Source organism: Cupressus sempervirens, chromosome 3 (genome assembly GCF_028749045.1).
Source record: "Cupressus sempervirens isolate cs-2001-9-10 chromosome 3, ASM2874904v1, whole genome shotgun sequence".
NCBI classification, from domain to species: domain Eukaryota; kingdom Viridiplantae; phylum Streptophyta; class Pinopsida; order Cupressales; family Cupressaceae; genus Cupressus; species Cupressus sempervirens.
In genome coordinates this window covers 1,056,066,363-1,056,088,775 of record NC_143120.1, presented here as the reverse complement: position 1 = coordinate 1,056,088,775, position 22,413 = coordinate 1,056,066,363, and the positions used below count along the sequence as shown (strand labels likewise).

The window sequence follows — 22,413 nt, the reverse complement described above, 5'->3', positions numbered from 1 at the left end:
AAAAACTCTCATCTCCAACATTGGCAAATTACATCTGGGAGTTGAACATGTGCTGATTGGGTCTTTTCCAGATTATACTTATCGCATATATCAAACTTCTAAATATGTGTTCATCACCAAGACTTGCTAGATCTTGGACACCTGTCATTTGGGAGAGATCTCAAAGCCTTTTGGTTCATTTAAGAGACTTGAAAATCACTTTTGCTGTTGTGCCAACCATTTTGAGGGCTCTTTGCTGTTTTTAATCATTTTATTTTCCGATTGCCCTTGCTGATGTGCCATATTTTCTGAACGCTGTCACAAGGTTTGAATTCGAATTTGAGTTTGTCCATCATAAAATTCAAACGATATTCAAGGAGGATAAAAATTCGGGGAAAAAAACCAACATTAAATTTAAGTTATAAATATTTATGTTTTTTTAAATATTAGTAATATATCCACAAAATTTTCAAAATAGTTCAACATTGCTAAATAATTTAACTAAATAACTCTATCATTTTTAAATAAATTAATATTATATTAAATATCATAAAAATTAAGCTGAAGTCCAGAAAGGGTAAAAATTCGCTGAAATTTTAATCTCATGGATGAAATTTGACATATCATGTGACTTAGTCCAGAGGGTAATTAGGGCAACAACCAACTTTCTAAGTCATGACTAGAGCATATCAACATCATTCTCTGAACTAGCATAGCCCTAGTGAGAGCACCAACATTTTGAAAGCTTTGGGAGAGGGTTTGGACAAAAGTTCTTGCTACGAACATATTTCCAGCCATCATTCTCTAGAGCACAAACCTTAGATCTGCCCTTCTTTTTGCAGTTAAATCACCTTAGGGAGGTGAGACACATTTATTAGCATTTATAGAGGCGTTCTTCAGTTCCACCACTGCAAACTGCATTCCAGCCGTCTTCATCTCCTTCCACTGCTCATCGTCATCACAGTAAATTGCCACATTAGACTTGAGTGAATTTGGGACCTTGTGCAGCATTTAATGCATGTTTCTATCCATTCCCAGCAATTGATTTATCAACATTGATCAATTTATTCATTGAGTCTGTTGAAGAGAAAATGAGATGAAGAACACCAGTCACAAAAAAATCGCAAAAAATCCTTCATGAAAGACGCTCAGAAAACCCTTAAGAAAACCTCTTAGAAAAGCTGTGATTTTCAGATCAAAAGGTTCCCCCAGAAATCAAATAAATCGAGGATTTGGAGTGAAAACCCAGACTTTTTCCAAACAATAGCCATGGTCTCTTTCAAGGAGATACACACATGATTTTACAATAAATCCTAGTTTGAGTCTGAAGCAGACTGCAAAATAAACTGATCTCGAATTTCTCATCACAAGAAAAATTCACCAAAAATATTCACTTCTCTGACAAAATCTTCCAAACGTCCTTAGAGTTTCTCCAAACAATTAATATGCCTAAGAAAAAAACAGCTACTAAAAACCGTTGAAGTTTTTAGTAACTATTTTGAACAAAAACCTTCAATGCTTTTGTTTTTTATTTTTTACATAATCTTGGGCCCTCCCACAAGAGAGTCATACCTAGACCAGCAGCCACTCTGATACCATGAAACTCTAAAAACAGAATACATTGTATTTACAATACACCAAATATATTGAGTTTACAGACACAACAAAAAGCATTAAAAAAAAGCAAGTCCTCTGAATCCAAACATCATCTAAAAATAGGACTGGTGCAGGAGCACATCTAGGAAACCTCCATTGTTTGAATGATTGTTGGCTTGTACTTGACTCTAGCCAAGTCAAGAGCATAGGTAGTTTGCTTTTAGACCTTAGAAGGTCATTTGTATTATTGGCTAGGTGAGTTAGTCATTAGGACTAAGGTCACACAAATAGCCATTGTTAGTTGTTATTTCAATTACTTAGTGTGTAGAGGATACAGTGAGTTGGAGTCTTTAAATGTGTCCTAACACATAGAATAGGTGGGAAAGATGCTTTAAGGTCATTTATGCGGTTTATGTATCGACCTAGGGGGGTTAGAGGTCCTAGAAACAAGGATCATGGCATAAATGCAAAGATGCCAAATGTTGTCAAAAAATTGTCATGCAACTTTTGCAATTTATTGCAAATATTGCATGTAACTCGGTTACCTTGGATTCCCTAAGTATGAGGAGTGGCTAATCCACTAGGATGGCCTAGAAACTAGGGGAATGGTATCTACTTATTGAAGGCTCAATCTTGATTTGGAGGTGGGATTGTAAGAAGTTTTTGTCAAAACAATAGTGACTGTGACTGTGATTAGTGTGCAGATCAAGCATTTTCATTTTGGGTGATGCTATATGGATTGAAGGAGTAAAACTTGCATTTGTGTAATAGGATTAGTTTTAAGTGTTTTTCATTGTTTGTACTTTGAGTCTAGAGATAGTTTAGTTGCTTTAGAAAATTGTTTTGCATATAGCCTGTTCACTGGATCTATGCTGACCAGTCTGTAAAGAAATGGCTCCCCCATGAAATCTAACCATGGGAAATACCTGAGGATAGATGGAAAGGTTAGGGGTGTCATTAGTGTACATATGTCTAGGATTAGGAGTTCTGGAAGTTTGGGGAGCTATTTTTAAACTCAAGCCCTAGGCGAGCTAGGAATGCCTGGTTAGAGGTTTGACAGTGCTGAATCAAAAGGTTAAGTGCAGTGAAGCTGGAAACTGTATTGCATCTTTCTACTGTGATTTGGTGTCAATTGAACAACAGGAAATGGTCCTTGAAGCATTCCATAGCTTCCTTATACCACAGTTGTGAATAGCAGACCTGTAGCTTGTGCTATCTAATGTCTCAAACCGTCATATGCTTGTTCGGAGGAGGTTCAGGGTGGCCCTTGACTGCCTTGACCTTGAATTAGTAACCAACAGCAACAATGTCAGTCAAAACAGACCAACTGTAGCAATTGTTTCCAGGGTTTTCCAGACATGTTACAGTTATTGTTGTCCTTCATTGGTCATCTAGTTGTTTGGTTTCATTGACTTGTCTTGGAGAAACTAGAGACATAGAACTTCAACTGCTGCACCTATTTTTTAAGCTTTGGGCGTAAAGAAGGCGGTTGCTTTTGAGTGCCTGCACGTGTCACACCAATTTCAAGGTCTGAAATCAACAGTTTGTAGACCATTGTTGAGTTTTGAGTAGAGCTGGGTGTTCATCTAGCTTCTTGTTATAGCAAGCGATCAACTCTTCTGAAGGAATGATCTAGCTTGTTGTTATAGCAACCAATCAACTCTTGTGAACGAATGATGAATTTCTAGAAAACTGATACTGCCAGTATTCCCTGTTATCAGCAATAGTAAACCTGCAACCAGGTTCTTATCGAGTTTTCAAGGTATTTCTAAATGTATTTCAGTTGAACATTTATATGGTGAAGTGTTGATTCTTCCGTTCTATGCATATAAGCAACAATCTAGTAGCAGTAAAGAGATAGATTGCAAAAATCATATCCAATTTACAACAACAAATTCAAATATATTGCAACGTGCATCAAAAAACTGTAATAGTAGGAAAGTTGCATTTCATAAATTGGTCCTTTTTGTTTCATTTGGCAATATATTTCTAAACAATCGGGGGTTTTCTTACTAGATATTTCAACTCGAGAAAAACAACATTACCTGAACTGATGGAGTGAAAATTCCAATGGCTCTGTTAACGTCCCCATTTCTAGGAAGACAAAGAAAAAGAAATATAAGTAAATTGCATAAAAAACAGGGAAACAAATACAGACTTGTAGAATTATCATTTAAAAGCACCTTAACAAGTTGGCATACAATATGTACTTTATCTCAAGAAACATCAAACATATTATGACTTCATATATACCATTCAGTGATTCTTGCATATCATACAGACACTACTTTAAATTTTAAACCTATCTTCTCTTGACAATTATTTTTTTCAATTGAAAATCTTTCTTGTGGACCCTATAGGGTTAACATGCAGTATACCTTTATGATATACCCTCTCTTCTTGCATTAATTTGTGCCTAGCATGGGGCCTAAACATATTACTAGGTCAACTCTCATTGAGCGTCCTACATGTGCAATGTAGACATTAATTTAATATTTAGGTCTAATCTTAATGTAACCTCATACATGTAGACCACTTAATGAGACTGGTCTTACTAAAACATGTAGGCTCCATACTAGGTACAAGCTACATAATAAGAGAGAAGGTTGTCCTAAGGCTCAATGTCAATGACCAAAACCCAATGGAACCCAGAGGAAGAAAACTCAAATCAAGATTACAATCTCCAACGTTATCCCTAAGATTGATCAGGGCCTCTGAGAACAAGCTGAACCAGCCATAAGGGAGAAGGTTGTCCTAAGGCTCAATGTCGATGACCAAAACCCAATGGAGCCTGGAGGAAGAAAATCCATATCAAGATTACAATCTCCAACATTACCCCTAAAGATTGATTAGGACTGAGAAAAAGCTGAACCAGCCATAAGGGAACCTCCCAAAGCTCAAATTGATCGCCCAGAGTAAAATGAAGATTTGCTCAAATACACTGCTTTGACTACATACTGATAAGTTCAAACTTATTTCTTCCTATAGATAATGGCAATGCTCAATAATAATATAAAAACTTTTGTCTAAAAGATGACTTAGATGAGAAAATTCAAATCAAATAAGTGTGTTGTGGTTGACTTTCAGTTGTCTCGGATATGAAAAAGTTAATTTACCCAAATATGTAGAATTTGAAATCAGACATCTAATATCTTATCAAGGCAATGACACAAAGGAGCCCTCATATAAACTGAAACAAACAATGGCCTAGAATCAAAGTTCAGTGTATCAACTTGGGAGTTGGGAACTAGAGGAGGGAGCTTGATGTTCGAAGGGGGAAATGTCTGCCAGGGATCAAAATGGTTATTTGGTGTATAGGCTGCTAGGTGCAGAAAAGACAAAGTTAACGTTACATTTAGATAGCCTATTTTGAGAAAGAGAGTGTGTACCCTTAGGAATACAATAGTAATAATGAGATGAGAAACTGCAGCTCAAAACACAATATAACAACCAAACAACAAAGTCCATATTTGCTAAGATCGGAACCTATGCCACGTGTGGCAGGTCCTCTTTGCATAGACAAGCATAAGGAGCAGAGGCATACTAGTCCTCTTCACACACATGAACACAAAAACATGCCTGCTGTGGACTCGAGCAAAAACACAGTTGCTATAGCCATGCAAAAATTCCATCCGAAACACTAACACATCTGACACCCTATCAAAAGCACTCTCTTAATAAATTGTTCTCTTTCTGCACGTGAGATGCTAGATATTTTTTATGCCTTCAAACTGCTGCAAAAACCTAATTACATTAAATCAAGTCACACTGACCAGCAGGTGGAGTGGTGGACCCAATACCTAAAAGATGGGCTAACCCAAACCCTAAAAATTGAGATCTATTTCCAGAAAAATGGACATAATAGACCCACTATTTATGAGTCTATCAGTAATAATATACATCAAAAATTAAAGTTCAAACAGTAGAAATTACTTGAATGTATCAATACTGCTACTTTTACTCCCCGTGCGCTGCCCAGTTACTTTGATATCCTTTCACAAAAAAGGACAAGATATTAGCAAAAGTTATTGATATATTGGATGCCTAATACAACACTTTGAAAGATGATTAGGTTTTAACAAATTTGTCAATTGGTTAATATACAATTATGTACCAGATAAATTTGACCTGTCAGAAATGGCCTTTCAGTATCCCAATCTGGAGTTGTAGGGTAGGAAACACCTTCTATATAAGACTTGGACATTCCAACATGATCTGTGCATCAAAACAAAGCACTAGGTAAGCACATAATTTTGAAGACTCAAAACATCTCTTCAAATAACTAACAAAAATAAAAGGTTTGAATTTCCTACTGTATAAAATTGGTAGAGGGCAGAATGAGATTTTGTAGCATACCTCTACATACCACCTGAAATCAGCCCATAAACTAGCTTTTTTTTACAATTAGTTAAACTTGGTAAGCAACAAGTGTTCATTCCGGTTCACTTTGAATTCCATGAGGATATTGATTTAATTATATAACTTTCAGTTTTAACCATGATTGTGTTTCCTCAATCAACCCAGAAGCTACAATAGTGCACATTGAATATTCTAGTCATACACAACAAAACAAAGACCTTGTACAAGTTTACAAACAAGGACTCGGGCCATAAGTAATTTACCCTGAATACTAGACATCAAGTGAAGCATTTAACCAAATCTTCATTCCTGTTCCAAAAGTTCCAGTTTTAAAACAACCCATGGATCTTGTGGATGAAATTTATGACTTTATCATTTCTTAAGGTTTCAATAATACCCCCGTTTCATCTAAAATTCCCTAGCCATGTTATTAGAGGCCTAATTGGGTGCCATGGATGTTTACCGTACTGGGGTAAAGAAATTAATGCGCATAGAAAATAGATAAGAACAGCAGAACTCCTTGTTTTATTCGCATATGCCAAGACATTACATTATGCTTATGATGATAAGATGATTACAATGATCCCAAAGGGGGGTATATTTCCGGGACTGTATATACATCCCAAGGAACCTTCTGAAAGGTGTCCGTCAGCCACATACAACATGTCGGCTAGAGAATAAGAACCTTCCCGATATTGACGACATACATCCTGACACGAACCTTCTCGATACCGACAAGAACCTTCCCGATACAACCTTCCCAATACTGACAAGAACCTTCTCGATACCGACGACATACATCCTGACACATACCCTGTCGGCTACACAGTATTTATCGACAACATCATCCCCCAAAAAGAAAAGTCGTCTCCAGACAACCACACAACCAAACTCAAACAAACAACTAAGTACATTTATTCATAAAAACAACATAGACATAGACATCATGAACCAGAAGGTTGTCTCAGACTGTGAAGACCGGCTGCGTTGAAGCTGATACACTTGTTCTATCCGGACCTTCAAATCAGCTCGGATCTGAGAGTTCTCCTCCACTACTTCTTTCAGCATCAATCCAACCTCCTAGCACTCGGCTTCTTTCTAATCATGAGCCCTCTTTGCTGAGTCCTCCTAAAGTGTTGCTACCAAACGCTGCTCCGCTACTGCTAACTGTTGTTCTGCCTGCTGCCTCCCTCGTGCACTTTCCTTGAGTTGCGCTAACAAGGCTGTTCACTTTGCTTCCCATGCAATCTGCGAAGTGGCAAGTCGGTCGGCCATCTCCTCCCGAGCCTTCTCAGCTGTCTCCCAAGCTTCCTGCGCAGCCTCTGCCCATCTTCTCTCTGTAAGCACCAACTTTGCCAAGGACTTGCTTCACTCTGTGGTGTCAGCAAGGCATGAACGAACACCCTTATCCTTCTCTTCCACTAGTTGTAGAGGGTTTGTCACCTAAACCCCTCCATCTACTTTCTCTGTTGCTGTTGCACTCTGATACTCCATGCAGCAGCTCTAGGTCTCATCAACTGGTCATACTTCCCACGACTGATAACCGCAACGACTGGGGATCTAGGGGGGCAATGGCCCCAGTAGGGTCGAGGGGTAGTGCCCTCGTAGACCAAATTAGCACTTTCAAAGCCACAGGAAACACCATTTTTGTGATTTTCTTCTGATCCAACACTCTTTCTGACAATCGCTTATGTTTTCTACCTGATTATGTATTTCTCTTCCCTTTGGCATCATGCGTTACTCATTCTGAACATTTTTTATTTGTCGTCGTTTTTTTTTTTTTAGAAAACCTCTTGCCACCCTTCTTCTGTATCTATTTCTAGACGTTGTGCAGCTACGCTCCTCTACTTGCCTTCCTGATTGCATCAATTCACAACTTCTAGTTAATGCATTCTTAATCCACTGGGCGCCTTTCACAATATGCTTGTTTAAAACCCTCTGTGCCACACTAATTTACCAAATACTTACGCAATGGTAACAACTAAATTCCTTCCCCATACGCCTCCAGCTAGGCACTTCAAATGAAATCACTGATTTTATAGCTTACTACTCCTGGTATCGTACGGAGCGTTCCAATAGCACTCTTATATTGTGTCTTTGCTCACCGTACGGTGCATGGTACGGATGTTGGTACTTAGGTTTGGCCCTTCTGTGTTTCCTGCTTCCCAAATGGTGCTTGCATACTAGCGAAGTCTTCAATCAATCTGTACGATATTCGTTACTCACGTGCTCCTTTCCTGTGTTTCACAGTGAACTGACGGTGATGAAATGAATATATCCTACTGTTTGATGATGTCGTACGATACTCTCCATATCCCAGAGGTCGTTCCAAGATGGTCGTACGGCAGCATTTCAAAGTGTCATACAGTGACACTGAAAACACTGTACAGTATGAAGCCATACAATCTACACCTGACGCCGTACGGTGGTACACAAGGTTATGCCAACCACACGCCGTATGGTGTCTTCCTTCAGGTACCAAAGCCTCCAAAACGAATGCTTGAGCGCCGTATGTAGCCTCTTTATATTCCTAACGCTGCCTTTGGACGTCCATACGGTGCTTGGTGTGATACAACTAATGCCATACGGTGGCCACTTAAAAACAATGTACGATGTTCATACCCACCATAAGGTTCCTCCAAGATGATGTATGGCCACTTGACCGTACAGTGCCTTTTCTCTCTCAAATTTTTTTTTTTCCAATACTACTTCTCGTTAGTAGGCCCTAATGGTGACTTAGCTGATGCGCAATAAACTTTCAGCATGTCGTCGATAAAATTGTGTATTAGCCGACAGGGACCTTCGGGAAGGTCCTTGTGTGTATCAGTCAATGGGTCCCTTTGGGAAGGATCTTTTTATGTGGCCGACGGACCCCTTCATGAATGTTCTTCGGAGAGTATTAATACACCCTCTTGTGTCATTGTAAAGCATCTAATCATCATAAGTAGTATGTAATCTTTTGGCATATGCGAATAACAAAAGGAGTTCTATTGTTTCTATCTATTGTCTATATGCATTAATTCCTTTACCCAATACAGTAAACATTTAGCATCGTTGCTCGATGGACCTGGTACGCAGGCAGACAGATGAAGACTAAATACCAAATCAGCTGAACAAGAATAAGCTAAAGGAAAAGGACAAAATACACAACGCACAAGAAAACTTAATTTTGGCACAGCGGGCCGAACGCAAACGAAGGTTTCAACAAATTACTAACGGACACCGTGGCACGGAAGAATTGTTGGAGGAGACTCAACAGCGGGTGGAATTAGTGGAAGAAGCAAGGGAGGAGTTTCTAAACCTGCATACGTCGAGGGAAGAGAATCCAAACGGAAGGTGATTGACTCGCACGGCTCGGAGTGCCGAGGGAGCACGAGCGTGGAGTGAACTCTTCGTCCAAGATATACTTCCAGAACGGACAGCTTCAGTTGACGAAAACCCTTCTTCACCAAATAACACGACTGTCGGAAACAGATCGGGTGTGCCGAACAACGCAAGTGTGCCGAACAGCGCGGGAGTGCAAAACAACGCAGGTACACAACAACACCCTCAACTTTAATAGTAATGGCAAGACCAAAGGAAAAGTTGCCAAAATTCGATGACGATGGAGCAGCCAATCCAATCCGTTATTGTAAAACATGTGAAACGATTTGGAGGGCGAATGGCATAACGAATACAAACGAACGGGTCCGACAGTTTCCAGCTACCCTACAGGGTGTTGCAATTGATTGGTTCGCCAATGCAAATCCCTAAAACTTAACCACTTGGGACAATCTTAAGGAGGAGTTTACTGCCAAGTTTCAACTGCTCCGTGACGACAACGAAATCGTAGCAAAGATATACAATACAAAACAAGGCAAGAATGAAACAGTCTGAGTCTACGCCAGGAAGCTGAAGGACTTGATCAATAAAATGGAGAACAAGTCGGCTAATGGGCTACAAAAAAGATGGTTCATTGAAGGCCTTCACCCAAAGCTACAGAAGAAGATGAAGATCGTGCCGCCATCGTCATACACTAAAGCATATAATCGGGCAATGAACCTGGAAAGTGAAGGGAAGACGAAAAAGAAGAAGAAGAGTAGCTCATCTGATTCAGATGACGACACATCTTCAGAAGGGGAGAGCAACGATGACGAAAAAGGCAAAAAGAAGGTTTGCGCCCTCCAGAAGGATATGATTCAAATGATGAAAGAATTCAAGAACATGCAGAAGGAGACCAAGGGAAACAAGCTGTGGTGCACCAAGCGCAAGAAAGAAAGCCATACGAAGGGATCTTGCCCGAAAGATCAATTTTGCGAGATTTGCCAGATCATGGGACATTCGATAAAGGAATGTCCTTTCAATTTGGAAACAAAAGGACCTTAGCAAGTGTTTCTGACATAGGAGGCTTCCGCGTCATGAGGGAATGGGAACGCCACTACGAAAGGTGCCACGTCAGGAGGGTACAGAAGCAATTGACGAGGACAAAACAACAACAGCGGCAACAACAATAATGGCGCGAGAAGTCGAATTCAGTACGATGCGAACGGACTGCCGATCGTTCAATGCCGCGCATGCAATTTGTGGGGCCACTTTGCCCGAGATTGTACAAAGGCAAGCGGACCAAAATTATTATGCAGATGGTGTGGACCTGGCGATCACGAAGATGCCAATTGCCCAAAGTCGGAAGTAAATTTGATCACTATCGGGACGAACGAAGAGGAGGTTCTGGCCATCACACAGAAGCAAACGAAGGTGTATCCCGACCCGATGAAAGAAAAGAAGAGACTGGAGGAAGCACGAGCAGAGATCCAGAAAGCAATGCAAGCAGAGAACGCACATCTGAAGGACACTACTGGTACCTCAGCACGGAATTGCACGGAACAGAACATTGTACAAAAAATATTACATACCTAGGTACCTATCAAAATAAATGATCTACTGCTTACTATGTCTCAACTCCGTATGGCACTCACGAATATAGCTCCAACTGTTAAGCTACCACCAGAGCAAGGAAGGGAGAAAGAAGGTGGTGCAAGTGCAGAAGATCCGATGCTATTAGCCCTCTCATCTGGACGCTATCCAGTAGTTGTTGAAATGGGAATTCTCAAGACTGTGTTGACGGACACGATTGTGGATGGAGGATCCGATGTCAATGTGTTACCAAAGGAAACCTGGAAGAGGTTGGGACAGCCGACATTGTGGCCACCTACATTCCAGTTGTTGACTGCCGACCAACACGGAATCAAACCATTGGGAGCCCTCACAGCACAACCAGTAACGATTGGAACACAGCCATTCCTACTTGACTTTGTTGTTATCCCACTAAAGAGGAAGGGGTACAATGCCATTTTGGGCCGAGGGTGGCTGATACAAGCCAGAGTTGAGCATGATTGGAAGAAAAATACTCTATCACTTGAAAGCAACAGGCGAAAATACGTCATCAATTTACACACTCAAATGGTCGGGGAAGAAGCTCTGTCATCAGATTCCGAAGAAGAGGATGAAGGAAGGCAGCGTATGGACCCAGATCAGGGGGGAGTCTTGCAATTGGAGGGAGACGACGATTTGGATTCAGTGAACAGTCTCTACTATTGGCAGATAGAGGACTATGAACTGTTTCAGGGTTGCAACGTACTGACGATAGAGGAAGGACATAGCGTTGATGGATTCCCAAGAGAATTCACTGAGGTAAAAGAGGGAAATGCGCCACTCAATGAAACAACCGCCCATGCATTCATCGAAGGAGAGCCCATCAAATACAATGAAGCCATGCTGCAAACTATGAATTTGGGAGACGAAGCTGAACCACGAAACATACTGGTGAGAGATAACTGGGATCCAGTATTGAAGGCAGCGGCATTCAATATATTCTTGGAATATAAGGATGTGTTTCCATGGACATACAAGGACCTAAAAGGAGTACCGCCTGAGTTGTGTGTGCACCGCATTCCGTTGGTCGAAGGAGGCGTACCTATACGGAAGTGGCCCTACAAGATGAACAAGAACTACACGGCACGAGTTATGGAGGAAATCAACCGGATGCTGGAGGCCAACATTATCTTCAAGGTGCAGACCAGTGAATGGGTGTCGCCCATAGTAATCTCACTGAAGAAGGACACTACCCAGATTCGGATATGCGTTGATTTCAAATGCCTGATTGCAATCACCACCAAGGATCCATTTCCGATTCCATTCACGGACAGCATCTTGGAAGAGGTAGCGGGACACAAGATCTACTCGTTCCTGGATGGATTTTAAGGATACAATCATATTTCAATCGCAGAGGAGGACAAACTGAAGATGACATTTGTCATAGAAGATGGAGTATACGCATATAACTAGATGTCGTTCGGCCTGTGCAATGCGCCTGCTACATTCTGGCAGATCATACTACACATCTTTGACAAGATGTCCGTCGGAAATTTCAAAGCATCTCTAGATGATTTGTTCGGTATTCAGTGCCGAGGACAAGCATCTGGCAGCATTGGGCGAATGTATGGAGAGATGTCGACGCACGCACCTAGCCCTGAAATCGAAGAAGTGCAGGTTTATGGTTCCACAGGGAAGGTTGCTCGGACACATAGTATGTAAGGAGGGATTGAAGAGAGATCCGGATAAGGTGAGAGTCATATTGGAGATGCAGCCGTCAACCAATGTAACGGAGGTAAAATCCTTCCTTGGACATATAGGCTATTACAAACACTTCATGAAAAATTTTGCCAAGGTAGCATACCCGCTGGACAGGTTAACATGTAAAGGAGAATCGTTCTGATGGGAGAAGGAACAGGATGAAGCATTTGAAGGGCTCAAGGTATGATGGGCTACGGCACCTATCTTGGCATATCCAAATTGGAACAAAGAGTTTCATGTTCATGTTGACATGTCCAACTATGCAATTGGAGCAACCTTGGCGCAAACATGTACCCACGGGCTGGATCACCCGATCTACTTTGCCAGTTGACTGCTATCAAAAGCTGAACAAAATTATAGTACGACCGAACGAGAAGCTTTGGGGATGGTCTACACTGTACAGAAATTTCGTCATTACTTGCTGGCGACACCATTCGTCTTCTATGTCGACCATCAGGCTCTGTTGTATATGGTCAATAAACCTGTCATTCAAAGAAGGATCAGCCGTTGGTTACTTCTGTTGTAGGAGTTTACCTTCAAGATCATCGTACAACCGGAGAGAAACATGTAAGCGCAAATCATCTGTTACGCCTCAAAACAGGAGAGCCAGCAAACGGTGTGAATGATGACTTTCCTGATGCACAGTTGTTCCAGATTGTTGTACTACCAAAGTGATACACGAGCATCGGAGAGTACCTGTCGACAGGGTTGTTTCCGAGTAGCATGCCACCAAATGAAAGACGGAAGTTGGTGTTACGGAGCCGAACGTTTCAGCTGATTAATGGGCTCTTATATAAAATGGGACCCAATCAGATCCTAAGCCGATGCGTCCTGGAGGAAGAGATCCCAAGGGTACTTAAGGAAGCACATGAGGGTCCAGTAGGAGGACACATGGGACCTGATACCACGGCTCGAAAGATATTGCTGGTAGGACTGTGGTGGCCAATAGTATACGACGACGCATGCGAATGGGTCGTCGAGTGTGACACTTGCCAACGAGCCGGGAAGCCGCTCAAGAGAGACTTCATGCCACTGTACCCGTCCCACACCCAAGAACTTTTTGAAAGATGGGGGCTGGATTTCATTGGACCTCTAAAGGTGAGCAGTACGAGGAGATGCCAATCCATCGTCGTAGCGACACAGTACCTAACCAAATGGGTGGAGGCACGGGCACTACCAGATAACTCGGTGGTAAGCACAGCAAAATGTATTTATGAGCAAATTATTACCAGGTAGGGTATTCCATTACAGTTAACAAGTGATAGAGGTGGACATTTTGTAAACCATGTTATCCGATTACTCACCACTGAGTTTAAGATTTATCATGCATTATCGAGCCCGTACTACCCAAGAGCAAACGAACAGGTCGAGGCTAGCAACAAAATCATGGTAACCATTATCTACAAATCTTGTGCAATCGAAGGTGAAGATTGGGAAGAAAAATTACCCTCTGCCCTTTGGGCTTACTGCACGGCGTGTAAGGTGACGACGGGGCACACACCATTTCAGTTGATGTTCGAACAGGAGGCAATGGTACTCGCGAAATTCATGATACCGAACCTTAGGATAGCACTGGAAAACAAGTTAGGTGACATGGAAAGCCTAAGGGAGCAACTGTATAAATTGAACAAGCTCGAAGAGAAGCGATTGTTGGCGCAGTGGGCGACAGAGGTAATACAGAACAGGCCTAAGGCGACAAACACCTAAAATTGAACAGGTTCCAACAAGGTTAGTGGGTGTTGTAGAATGAAGTCCGAACGACTCCTTCGTCATTGCAGAATGGCAAAGTTCGAATGGAAAACTAAGTTGTTGAATTGAAAAGGGAAAAAAAAAAAAAAAAGCAAGTGAAAGAACTCATTGTACGATAACCCCACCGTACGACTTTTAAAAGTCATTCATCGTACGGCTTCTAAAGTGCATGGGAAATTTGATTTGCAAACTGCAATACGGATTCCAATAAGATATGCACCATACGAATTCCAATAAGATATATAGTGTACAGATTTGAAGGCTAGCATACAAATTTTTGAAGGCATTGATTGAACCTACACCGTACAAATTTTGGCAACAAGATTCTAGAGATTGCCGTACAGATTTTTCTTCTACTTTCAACGTACGATTTTTAAGTCTCTTGGATTGGTGTACGGATTTTGTATTCTACATTTGGTGTACGGGTTTTAAGATTCCTGGAGATTGACATACAGATTTCTTTTATACATTTGGCGTACGGAGTTGGCTTTTGTTTCCAGCGTACGAGATTAGAGAACCTTCTGTTTCACACCATATGCAATTTGAAGTCTGGAGTTGTTCATTACTATCGTACGGATTTCGTGATAGTTGTCTCTGTTGTGAGATTGAATCAGCTCTAACCCACCATATAGATTTCTAGAATTTCACTTGGCGTACGGATTCTTTTCAAGATTGGCATACAAGACACCGTACGGCCTTGCAAAACACCAAGGACAGCGTACGGATTGTGAGATTGAGATTTTAATTATAAGTCTGACAATGTATATGAAGGATTCATGCATATTGCTGCAGTACGGATTTTCCAGATTATATCTTGGCCTACGGATTTCCAGCTGCTGATTTCAGGAGAGCACCACTATATGGAATTGGAGAATATTATTGCTAGACATTGTTGTACGGATCCATATGCTTGCAGGAAGGAAAGTATAATAACTGACCTAACGGTAAATGGAGTCTGCAAGCAAAAGGAAGTGGAAAAAGCAACTGGAAGAATCTGAAGCTTAGAAGGGCATGAACATGTCGAGTACAGGTAATCAGAATGAAGGCACCAGTAGTAGCAAGCAAAAGCGTAAGCCTCTGACACTTGCAACAACTGAAATCACACCACAAACTATACAATTTTAAGAGTTGAGTGAAATGGACTACAGAAAGTGGTGGCAAGAAACACCTGATGATCATGCAGTAAAAGCAAGCATCAGAAGAGCACAGGTGAAATGGGCCATTCGGATGCCTTTTTTTGCATTTGAGATTACAAAGGTTTCCTGTGCGCCATGATCGAGACCTATGGCAAAGCTTCTCGGAGGAGCACATTTGAGTACTTGGACAGAGACCTGGTGGTTTCATTCAAGGCAGCTGATTTCACACGAGTTTTTGGCATACCAGGGCCGTAGGGCAAGAAGGTTCAACCTAAGAAAATTTCTAAGGAAGTAAAGTTATTTTTGATTAGACTGGTATGTGGAGATATGACTGGAGCAGAGCAGGAGGCATTGGCTGAGACATCGAAGGGAAGGGGTTTAAAGAAAACAGACATTCAGGAGGGACCATGGTGATGCCTGATGGACTTGGTCAAAAGCAGGCTTACAGGATCATCTAGGGCATCTAATATCTCATTTCCGCAGGTGTCTATGATGAATGGAATAATGAACGGAAAGGTGTACGATTGGGCGTTTGTGCTATGACTCTCCAGCATAAGACATTCTATATGCCACACTACGCCATTGGTCTCTTCCTTGATGCAGCAGCGCAGATGATTCCAGAAGAAGAGTTGGATGCAAAACCTGGACCACTTGCTCCTAGGGAACCTCCTATCATGCAGTGGAAGCACTTGGATACAGCGATTGGGCAGAAGAGACCTCAGATGGACACGGGAGGTGATACGGACAGCGGCCGTCAGGAGACATCTTCTAAAGAAAACAGTGTGGGCGACAAAGAAGGGGAAGAAGATGATGAAGAGGTTCAGATTGTCACAGCTACCCCCTTGCTGTTTCCGCGCACTTCACTACCAGCTACTCCCTGTTTGGTGCCAGCAGGTTTGCACATGGCTCACATTCCAGGGTTTGGACAGACAAGGCAACCGATACTGATGATTAGTGCACCCCAACAGGCAGCTACAATAGCAGCACCATGGCAACACAGGGTAAGGCCTTCTCCCATCAGCCGAGAGACTTTGCCAGCCCCTGCAGAAGCACTTCCGATAGTAGCAACCGTGGCACCTGCCGTAGCATAGCCAACAACAAGAGTTGCCGAAGCACAGCCAGCAGTGGAAGTTTTTGTGGCTCAGCCAATAGGAGTTGAGGCACCTACAGTAGAGAGCGTACCAGACGAAGGAGAGGAGACAGCCATGGAGGTACCTGATCTCCCAGCACCGGAAATAACCGAGAGACAGTACGTCAGGTGTACACCTGGATGTCGTAGGATCTGATGCAGTGTTGATGGTGGATGTAGCACTTTTGGCACCACCCAAGCGAGATAGGGAGAGTCGAGTTCAAGAGGTCAGTACTTTTTTGAGCACGCGGTTCTGCTGTGCTCCGGCTCCCCGGAGGGCCCATTTGCAGGCCCCTATGCGAGATGATATTCCAGAGATAAACACTCAGGCACAGATAACAAAGCCAGCTCAGGACATTGGACCATCGCACAGTACTGTAGAGCGTATGGCAGACACCCTAGAGATGGCTATGGGTGGGCAGGAACATCCATTAGCACGGGAGACAGGAATGAAGGAGGCATTTCTTGCCGACTTCGCAGCTCTAGCATCCCGGGCTCACCATGTGTTGGATTCGACGAAGACTCAGGCATTGGATTCAGTTGTGAAGGAGCTAGAGGGAGTCATCTGGTTTATGCGACTACGATGCCCAATTGCCTTCACGGTTTGTTTTGAGGAGCAGGGATGGCCGGATTTAGAGACTGATGAGATGCATCAGAACTGGGCCACCATAGCGGATTTTGGTGTGGATAGCCAGGTTGAGGTTTTGCTCGAGGAGATAGTGAAGTTGCATAGGGAGGCGTACTGCACTCTTCCGAGGGGTCAGGCAAATCAGATAGCAACTGAGAGAGCTCGAGAGGAATTAGCTGCCAAGTTGGCTTCAGAGAGGGCAGCCTAGGAATCTGAGAGGGTGGTCGGGCAATCCAAGAGGGAAGCCCTGTTAGTCAGACAAAGTCAGTTGGTAGCAGAGGAGCAATGGCAACAGAGGAGCAGTTGGCAGCACAAAAGGCGCAGTTGGCAGCAGAGAAGCAAGCGGCAGCGGAAAAGGAGAAAGAGATGGGAGAAGTTGGAGCGATGATGCAGTTAGCACTTGAGCTTCAGATGGAAGCAGAGGCCGAGTTTAAGGTTTGGAAGAAGCAGGTCTACAAGCTTTGGGTTGAGCTGAGCAATTTGAGAGCACAAACCCATTCCCCTGCCTAGTATCTTGATTCTAGTTGATGTCATTAGTTGTACAATTTTGTTGTATTGTCGTCCAGAGACGACTGTTCTTTTTGGGGGGGATGTTGTCGGTAAAATTGTGTATTAGCTGACGGGGCCCTTCAGGAAGGTTCTTGTTGTGTGTATCAGTCGACGAGTCCCTTCGAGAAGGATCTTTTTATGTAGCCGACGGACCCCTTCAGGAAGGTTCTTCGGAGAGTATTAATACACCTTCTTGGGTCATTGTAAAGCATCTAATCATCATAAGTAGAATGTAATCTTTTGGCATATGTGAATAATAGAACAAGTTATGTTGTTTCTATCTATTGTCTATATGCATTAATTCCTTTACCCAATACGGTAAACACAGCTTACATCCGTTCATTGTTTCCAAAACTTCCTGTCCATCCAACATCCATAACTTGATTACTCCATTGTCGCCCACCTCCCGGATCTGATATGGCCCGACCCACTTAACCTTGAACTTGCCTGGTTTGATCTCATTCCGGCCGTCGTACTTCAACACCCACTGTTCGAGTTGAAACCTGTTCAGTTTCAAGTGCTTATCGTGCCATGCCTTACGCCTGTTCTGTGTTACCTTAGTCACCCACTACGCCAATAATCGCTTCTCCTCTAGCTTGTTCAATTTATACAGCCGCTCCCTTAAGCTTTCCATGTCGCCTAACTTGTTTTCTAGTGCTATCCTCAAGCTCGGTATCATGAATTCCGCTGGTACAACTGCCTCCTGCCCGAACATTAATTGAAACAATGTGTGCCCCGATGTCACCTTATACGTTGTGTGGTAAGCCCAGAGAGCGGAGGGTAATTTTTCCTCCCAATCCTCACCTTCAACCGTGCAGGATTTATAGATAATTGATACTAAGATTTTGTTAGTAGCCTCAGCCTGTCTGTTTACTCTTGGGTAGTACGAGCTCGATAATGAATGATAAATCTTGAACTTGGTGGTGAGTAGTCGAATAACATGGTTTACAAAATGTCCACCCCTATCACTCGTTAACAACAATGGAATCCCGTACCTGGTAATAATTTGCTCATAAATAAATTTTGTTGTGATTACCGCCGAGTTATCTGGCAGTGCGCGTGCCTCCACCCATTTGGTCAGGTACTCCATCGCTACAACGATGTATCGACATCTTCTAGTTCTGCTCGCCGTCAATTGTTGCAAAAAGCGAAGTGGAGTTGCTGAAATTACCCTGACTTCCTCATCATCTTCCTCCTCATTCTACTCCACCTCCATATCCTCAAAATCGTCCTCCTCACAAGATGTGTCCTGGCGGCCACTATCCCTGATGCCTGATTCCTCCATCTCCTGTCGTGCCCTCTTCTAGCCAATGCCCTTTTGTCCTGTAGGTGAGTCTAAATGCCTACATTGCATTACCAGAGGCTCGCCAGGCACCGCTGGACTTAGCTTAATTTCTAGCTTCTCATAGGGTATCGTCCTCGCAGTGGCCTCCAGAAACAGTCTGATGGCGTAGTGCGGCATATAAAATGTTTTATGCTACAGAGTCATGAACTCATCCATGCGCATGGCCAAAAGAGAAGCCCAGTCGTACACTTTCCCGTTCATGAGTTTGTTCATCATGCTGACCAACGAAAAGGAAATGTTGGACACCTTGCTGGACCCTATAAGCCTACTTTTTACCACATCCATAAGGCACTTCCAATGGCCTTCTCTAATATCAAACTTTCGCAACCCTCATCCCTTCGAAGTGCTAATAAGGGTATCCACCTGTTGTTGCACCTGGTCGTTACACACCAACTGTACCAATTGTAACGTCATTTCCCTATCCATCTTTTCGGGCTTACTATCAATCTTCTTTCCTCCTTGCGCCATTCCTGGTATATCTAATACTCTAGTAAAGTTGGCTGGCCGAAATGATACCATTATGTCATATCCCAGATACGGAACTGAACTCTTCCGGGAATGCCTGTCATAAGCCTCAATCATAGGACTCAAGACGCCCACAAAATCACGGATACAGAAAAGTGGCATCCGGATTGCCCACTCCATTTGCACCTATCTGATGCTTGCTTTCACGAGGTGAGTGTCCAAATTTTCCCTCCACCATTTCCTATAGTCCAATCCATTCAACCCTTCAAAAACTACATTCAGTGGTGTTGTCTGCCCATCCGGCTGATTTTGCACTTTAGCCCTTTGCTTGCCCTTGTCCTTTCCGCGTGGCCGCACTTCAGAAGGCCCTACCTGCACATCTTGGTTCATGGCTGAATCCTGATCCAGTTGCTTCCTCCAAGCCCTCTTCCCGACTGATTGCATACGTAATATGCCTTTATCAATTTGCTGAAAATAAAGTCATTAGGTTAGTTACTTGTCTGTACGGCTGCAAGAAATTCCCCCTAGAGTCACTTAACGTTTTTCCCCTCTTCCTACATGGCGTATGGCCGTACAGCTTCCCTTCTCCTTCACTGCTAGATACCACCACGTCCGGACATAGGTCACCTTAAGGATGCAAAATTCACTTTCTTTCTTTGAAATCCTTCTCCCACACACCTGCAGCACAAACCATCCTCCCTTTGAATGTCGTACACCCCTGTAGAATCAATTTGCAAGCTACCTGCAGGTCCCTTTCCCTATATGTCTTCAACCTGGGCACTTGGAATGATTTTACAACTTCATACTCTTGCCTTCGTACGGAATTTTATCATACAGCACTCTCCTGTCAATAGCAATCTTATATTTTGTCCTTGATCACCGTACAACATATGAAACCTAGAGTGAATGCCTCCCGACGAATGCTCAATGCCTCCAGTTGATTTGTATGTCGTACGTATCTTCCTTATATTGTTGGATGTCCATACGGTGTTATAACTTTGAGCGCTGTTGTCCGTGCAGTATCCATGATACTTGTTTGCCGTACATCACAAGGCAAGCCGTACAGTGTTTACTTGTATGGTCTCACGCCAGCACTCAAAGTTATAACACCGTACGGACATCCAACAATGTAAGGAAGATATGTACGGCATACAAATCAACTCTGGCTTAGTGAGACAATACAGGTAAACATCGTACGGCTTGCCTTGTGATGTATGGCGAACAAGTATCATGGATACCGCACGAACAACAGCGCTCAAAGTTATAACACCGTACGAACATCTAGCAATATAAGGAAGATACGTACGGCATACAAATCAACTCTGGAGGCATTGAGCTTAGTGAGACCATACATGTAAACACCGTACGGCTTGCCTTGTAATGTACGGCGAACAAGTATCATGGATACCGCACAAACGACAGCGCTCAAAGTTATGACACCATACGGACATCTAGCAATATAAGGAAGATACGTATGGCATACAAATCAACTCTGGAGGCATTGAGCATTCGTCGGGAGGCTTAGGTTTCGGGCAGACAATAAGGAAGCATTGGTTTTTCAGTTACGTACGACACTTAAGGAAGTCTAGGGGCTCATCATTAGCAATCGTACGGCATCTACAAGTTAAATAATATTCACCGTACAGCTCTTCAGGCATAGGTGTTTGAACAGGTGTACAGTGTTAAAACTTTGTAAAGGCATATGTACAATCACCATTGTGAATGGGAGAGCTGCCGAATAAGCATTCAGGAATACGCTGAGTGTTATATAGCATATGTCGTACAGTGATCAAGGACAAAATATAAGATTGCTATTTACAGGAGAGTGTTGTATGATAAAATTTCGTACAAAGGCAAGAGTATGAAGTTGCAAAATCATTCCAAGTGCCCAGGCTAGAGACGTATAGGGAAGGGGACCTGCAAGTAGCCTACAAATTGATTCTACAAGGGTGTACGACATTCAAAGGGAGGAAGGTTTGTGCTGCAGGTGTGTGGGAGAAGATTTCAAAGAAAGAAAGTGAATTTGGCATCCTTCAAGTGACCTGTGTCCGGACGTGGTAGTCTATAGCAGTGAAGGAGTGTAATGTCCCTTTTCTAGCATTCATAGCATGATGTTGTCGTTAGCCTATTTCCCCACAGTCCCGTAGGCTAACTAGGACATTAAAGGGGCTTAGAGGCTATTTGGCCTAGACAGTTTCAGTTGCAGGTCTTTCTGAGGGGTTCTGGGGCAACTTTGGGCATACTTACTATTTATAGTAAGTCATCTTGGACATGGCCGGACATTCAGTCACAGTGGTATGTCGATGGTAATTGTTTAAAATCGACAGGAAAACTTATTTATCATTGATAAGATTTGTTATGCATTGATAAAGCCATTTTATAAAGTTAAATTTAAATATTTAACTTTATTAATGCATAGACTATAGTTTGTGGGAAATATTTAAATTAAAAGAGTTCCCTTTATTTTTATAACACATTGGAGACATAAGGTACATAAAGGGAGTTATGTTTTATCCCACATTGAGAAAACGAAGGATTGAGCTCTTGTGAGAACACTATAAAAGAAATGGAAGAGCTTTTTTTTTGTATGCTTGGATGAAGATTAATGTTATGTTGCTGGATATCTGATTATCGGGCTTGGAGGACGGAATCCCTCTTTGCTAGCATTCTCTTCGCTGTTGGAAGACACAGTCAGGAGGATCAAAGGTGGTTTCACTTCAGGAAATACACTGGGTTTCATTTGGGGCGTTCGCATAAAGAAATTTACAAGGGTTTGAAATGCAGATCTGAAGTTAGTTATTGCTATAGTGCCGCATGAACAGTATTTTGCTACAGTCGGCATGAACAGTATTTTGCTACAGTGCGG

General features: G+C 42.6%; 1 protein-coding gene across 2 annotated transcripts in view; it reads right to left on the bottom strand.

The window, feature by feature from the left end:
• Positions 1 to 22,413, bottom strand: part of LOC149570374 (Spc97 / Spc98 family of spindle pole body (SBP) component) — a 224,000-nt gene that overhangs the window by 180,997 nt on the left and 20,590 nt on the right. For both annotated transcript variants that reach the window (XM_089823022.1, XM_089823021.1), the window contains 3 exons: positions 5,690 to 5,790; positions 5,509 to 5,567; positions 3,621 to 3,669 (listed from right to left, as the gene is read on the bottom strand). In XM_089823022.1, coding sequence (XP_089679148.1) covers positions 3,621 to 3,669; positions 5,509 to 5,567; positions 5,690 to 5,790 — 209 coding nt within the window. The remainder of the gene's footprint in view (positions 1 to 3,620; positions 3,670 to 5,508; positions 5,568 to 5,689; positions 5,791 to 22,413) is intronic.